Source organism: Nicotiana tomentosiformis, chromosome 3 (genome assembly GCF_000390325.3).
Source record: "Nicotiana tomentosiformis chromosome 3, ASM39032v3, whole genome shotgun sequence".
NCBI classification, from domain to species: domain Eukaryota; kingdom Viridiplantae; phylum Streptophyta; class Magnoliopsida; order Solanales; family Solanaceae; genus Nicotiana; species Nicotiana tomentosiformis.
The window spans coordinates 30,792,897-30,798,727 of record NC_090814.1 but is presented as its reverse complement, the minus strand read 5'-3'; the positions used below and the strand labels follow the sequence as shown (position 1 = coordinate 30,798,727).

The following is a 5,831-nucleotide window of genomic DNA, read 5'->3' as shown; positions in this document are numbered from 1 at the left end:
ATAACATAATGGGGCGACAACCAGTCCATGCCCAAGATAACATTAAAATCTACCATACTGAGCAATAATAAATCGGCTCTGGTCTCAAAACCACTAAGAGCAATCAAACACAACCGATATACGCGGTCCACAACAAGAGAATCTCCCACAGGAGTAGATACATAAACATGGGAACTCAAAGAATCCCGAGATACCCCCAAATGTGGAGAAAAATAAGAAGATACATATGAATACATAGAGCCTGGGTAAAATAATACCGATGCATCTCTATGATAGATTGGGACAATACCTGTGATGACAGAATCGGAAGTAACTGCCTCTAAACGGGCTGGAAGGGCATAATACCTGGCCTGGCCTTGACCTCCCCAACCTCTACCTCGAGCTGCCTGAGTAGGTGGGGCGGCAGCTGGGGCTTGAAGAATGGCCGGAGGACCCGGTGGAGCAAGTGATGGCTGAGAAGTCTGCGGAGGTGCGCCTCTCCTAAGCCTGGGGCAATCCCTCACCATATGACGAGTGTCACCATGCTTAAAACAATACCTCGGAGGATGCGATGGCTGTGATTAGCTCGGGCCAGGTCTGCTGGACTGGCCGCTAATAGCACCCCGAGTAGGAGGCACACTAGATACTAGCGGTGCATAATAAGGTTCCTGATGCCTAGAAGGAACTGGAACACCACTGGCAGCTGGAAAAGCTGAATGAACAGGGCGACTCATAAAACCCTTACTATGGCGAGCTGCTATGGCACGAGCTCCTGAATAATGACCAGTCTCCCGAGACCTCTTGGCCTCTCTCTTCTCTCTGTCCCAGGCAAGCATGCCCTCCACTCTCCTGGCAATACTCACGACCTGCTTATAAGAGATATCCATATCCAACTCTCTAGCCATACTGGTCCCGATACTGGGGTGGAGTCCCTCAATGAAGCGACGAACCCTCTCTCTGGCTGTAGCAACCAAAGCCGGTGCATGTCGAGCTAACTCACTAAAACAGACTGCATACTTTGACATAGTCATAGAACCCTGGCGCAGCTGCTCAAACTCTGCGCGCCAAGCATCCCTAAGGCTCTGAGGGACATACTCACGCAAAAACATATTTGAGAACCGAGTCCAAGTGAGTGAGGATGCCTCGTCCAGACTAGTCAGCTCATAGGCATGCCACCACTATTAGGCTGCTCCCCTCAACTGGAAAGCGATAAAAGAAACCCCACTCGTCTCCGCTATACCCATAGTGCGGAGAATACGATGACACTCCTCAAGAAAACCCTGAGTATCCTCTGAAGCTAATCCGCTGAAGGTAGGTGGGTGGTACTTCTGTACCTCTCAAGTCTAAGTTGCTCTACCTCAGAAGCAGCTACCCTGGTCTCATGCTGAATCGGAGCTACTGGGGGCATAGGAATAAACTTTAGGGCCTGATCAACTTGGACCCTCTGCTCAGGAGTACATGCTGTGGGAGTCTGTGCCCTTCCCCCGGCCTTGAGATGTGGCGGGAGCTATCGGAATCAGTCCAGCCTGAGCTAAAGTGCTGAACATGCTCATGAATTGAGCTAAAGTCTCTTGGAGGGCTAGAGCAGCAATAGGAACCTCCGGTGCCGGCCCTTCAGCTGGAGCTGCTGGGGGCTCCTCTGTCGCAGCTCGCGTAGGTGCTCTAGCTGCACCGCGTGGTCGTCCTTTACCGTGACCCCGACCTCTGGCGGCTCTAGCAGGGGGCTCGGGTGCCTGATCGTCAGATCTCCTGGTACGGGTCCTCACTATCTGTGAGAAAGAATAAAATAGAGAATTTTAGAATTTGATGTCAATAACTCGCATGACAAGGAAATCAAAGAAGTATGATTGTTCTTAACAGTTCCATAGCCTCCCGAAGATAAGTACGGACGTCTCCGTACCGATCCGCGAGACTCTAATAAATCGGCTTGTGACTCACGATACCTATGAACCTAGAGCTCTGATACCAACTTGTCACGACCCAATTTCCACTCCGTAAGACGTCGTGACGGCACCTAGTCGCTACGACTAGGTAAGCCAAATAAAATCAAAATAACGAGAATAAAACAATAATTGAAAAGCTAAACTTTAATAAATACTATATAATGGTATAATGCTACTCAGCATGTACAAGTAAAACCAATACTCAATATACACAATATTTCCCAAAACCAAGAATCACGAGTCACAAGCTCCAAGAAAAAAAAACATTCTAACTATCTTCTATACATAGTCTAAAGAGATAAGGAGGAAAAACAGTATAAAAGATAGATGGGGACTCCGAGGATATGCGGGCGCGTGCAGATATACCTTGAATTCTCTGGTAGGCTGCTGCGGCTGCACTAAAATGAGGCGGATGAGAGGTACTTGGATCTGCACACAAAAATATGTGCAGGAAGGGCGTGAGTACACCACAATGGTACCCAGTAAGTGCCAAGCCTAACCTCGGTCAAGTAGTGACGAGGTCAGGTTAGTACCCTACTGGAACATATATATATATAAAATGAAGCAAGGCAAAGGAGATATCACAATAATAAAGACCGAAATATAACAATGAACGAATCATGGAAAAACACAGCTCAAAACACAATAGTTCAACATGGGGGATCTCCCGAGATACCGTCTCGTAGTCCCAAACGTAAATTTGAAGGGAGATCTCTCGGAATGCCGTTCCATAGTCCCAAAGTAAATATGCAAGACAAGGAGATCTCCTGGAATATCGTTCCGTAGTCCCAAAGTAAATATGCAGTACAAGGAGATCTCCTGGAATACTGTTTCGTAGTCACAAAGTAAAAATATGCAGCCAAACAACAAGATTCAATAATCATGGCACAAACTTTTGCAATTTATCTTAAGTACAAGTTAAAGAAGGCATGTAAAACCACTAAACATGCTGCACGTAGTTCAAGTAAATATTTAAGGCAAGTAGGCATGCTTTCCTTGTCTAACAGGATGCTACACAAGCTAATAAGTTCAAGTAAGGGAAAAGACATGTTACTATTTAATGAAATTTGGGTTTTACAAGAGATAGCCTGTGTACGCACTCGTCATCTCACATACACGGCGCTCACATAACAACAATAGTAACAATACTAAGGGGAGTTCCCCCTCCCCCCCCCCCCACAAGGTTAGTCAAGCCACTTACCTTGAACCAAGCTCAAATTCATCTAAAATTATGCTCTTTCCACGAATATCCGACTCCGAATGGCCCAAATCTAGCCAAAACCAATTACATAACATAAAATATAACTACAAGAAACTAATCTAATGAACGAAATCAAATTTAAATCAAGAAATTAGAAAATTGCTCAAAAGCTCTCCATGGGCCCACGTCTCGGAATTGGGTAAAAGCTACCAAACAAGAACACCCATTCACTCACGAGTTCCAATTTGTACAAAAATTATCCAAACCAACGCCTAAATCCCACTCAAAACTCAGATTCTTGGTTGGGGAACTTTTCCCTCATTTTCCCAACTTCCTCACTCAAATTCCTTAATTAGATAAAGAATACAATAATAGATTAATGAAATATGATCAAAATCGAGTTAGGAATCGTTACCCAATAGTTCTCCCTGAAAATCCATCAAAATTTCGCTTTCCACCTAGCTCCAAATTGAATTTTGTGATATGAACTTCAAACCCTCGAAAATCCCCTTTTCTGCCCAGCGATTTCCGCTTCTGCGATCCCTAGACTGCATATGCGATCTCGCCTCCTTTCATTATAACTACCTGTTTGAAACATCTTGAACAAAGATTAGAAGAATTATGTATCTCTCAAACTTTGGCTTTTTCCTCTAATGTTCTCGTCTCTCTTGCCTTTTTTTACTCAAAGCAACTCTTGGTCATTAAACTTTAGATTTATTAATAAACCTTACTAGTCACAACCCTTAATGATAAGAATGTGGATTTAGAAAAAGAAAAGGAAAGTGAAGGACCAAATCTTGGAAGAATAGAAATTGGTTAGTAGAAAAAAAAAAGGGAAAGAATTTAGGAAACCCAAAACCCACAAGAATAAGGAAAGAAGTTACCTTAATCTTCAAGAACTAGGATCCCCTCTTCTTATTTGATGATGCAGATGCTGATGGGTTAATGGTTCCTCACAACGACGCACTGGTAATATCTTTACTTATACATGACACTAATGTAAAACGAGTCTTGATTGATCCAGGTAGCTCTGTGAATATTATTCTATTACGAGTTGTAGAAGAGATGCTGATGGGCGACCGTGTAATACCAAAAGCACGTTCCCTATCTGGATTTGATAACTCTACTGTCATTACGAAAGGGGAGATTGAATTAAGCACTTACGCAAAAGGGGTCATCAAAGAAACAAAATTTCAAGTTATTGACACAGATATGGCCTATAATGTAATTATGGGAAGGCCATGGATTCATGACATGGACGATGTACCCTCAACACTACATCAGGTTATCAAATTCCCTTCAAAGTGGGGTATTCAACAGATTCGAGAAGATCAACAAATTTTGAGGAACATCAACTCAGTCATACACTCAAGCCAAAAAGATGCGAGAGCAGAAATAAAAGACACGAGTGCAGATCAAGCAGATATGGGTACAAGTGACAAAGATGCGGTAAATCAAATTTCAACAAAGATTACATCAAAATAAACCGATGTGGATTTCTAGGCCAGATGTAATTCAAGAGCCAGAGGAAAATGAAAACATCAAGACGATGATTGAGGAGCTCGAAGCTGTTCCATTATTCGAGCAATGGCCAGAACGAAGAATCCATATCGGAGCGAGGCTAAACCCGAAAAGGAGAGGTAAGTTGATTGAATATTTAAAATCTAACGCGGATTGTTTTTCATGGTCCCATTCAGATATGACAGGTATACCTCCGGAAGTGATGACTCATAAGTTAAATGAAGACACATCATTCGTACCTGTCAAACAAAAGAAGAAGAAGCAAGGATCATTCAAAAATCAAGTAATCAATGAAGAGGTACAGAAACTCTTAAAGATCGGTTCAATACGCGAGGTAAAATATCCTAATTGGTTAGATAATACTGTGGTACTACCTAAAAAGAATGGTAAATGGAGAGTGTGTGTAGATTACACTGATTTAAACAAAGCATGCCCGAAGGATTCATTCCCATTACCGCATATAGATCAAATGATTTATGCTACCGCAGGTCACGAACTATTAAGTTTTCTAGATGCATATTCTGGTTATAATGAGATAAAAATGGACCCCTTAGACGAGAAAAAAACTTCCTTTATTACAAACAGGGGGACTTATTGTTACAAAGTCATGCCTTTTCACTTGAAAAATGCTGGAGCCACGTACTAGAGGTTAGTGACCAAGATGTTCCAAGAACATCTGGGGAAGACGATGGAGGTGTACATTGATGATATGTTGGTCAAATCAATGCAAGCCGAAGACCATTTCAAACATCTTTCAACTACATTCGAGATCCTCTGCAGGTATAACATGAAACTGAACCCAGAAAAATGCGCTTTTGGCGTTGAATCAGGTAAGTTTTTAGGTTTTCTCGTATCTAATAGAGGCATTGAAGTAAATCCTGCTCAAATTAAAGTTATTAAATAAATACCTGACGTACTCACAAACAAAAAAGAGGTACAAAGATTAACAGGTAGGATTGCAGCTTTAGGAAGATTCATTTTAAGATCTTCAAAGAAAAGTTTTAAATTCTTTTCAGTATTAAAGAAGCAGAATCAGTTTGAATGGACTGAAGAATGCCGACAGGCCCTCAAAGATTTGAAGGCATATCTATCAAATCCTCCCTTACTGTCTAAGCCAAGGGATGGAGAAAGATTGTACGTTTATTTTGTTGTTGCAGAAGAAGATGTAAGTGTAGTCTTAGTAAGGG

The 5,831-nt window shown here is 42.2% G+C and overlaps 1 protein-coding gene across 1 annotated transcript; it reads right to left on the bottom strand.

Moving 5' to 3' along the window:
* Positions 1-560: 560 nt before the first annotated feature.
* On the bottom strand, positions 561-1,088 carry LOC138907565 (uncharacterized). The gene has a single exon (XM_070198164.1). The coding sequence runs from the start codon at positions 1,086-1,088 to the stop codon at positions 561-563; it is 528 nt and encodes a 175-aa protein (XP_070054265.1).
* Positions 1,089-5,831: the final 4,743 nt, after the last annotated feature.

Bases quoted from the DNA above. Each gene is read 5' to 3' on its own strand.
- LOC138907565 (XM_070198164.1), bottom strand. From the start codon at position 1,088: ATGTTTTTGCGTGAGTATGTCCCTCAGAGCCTTAGGGATGCTTGGCGC.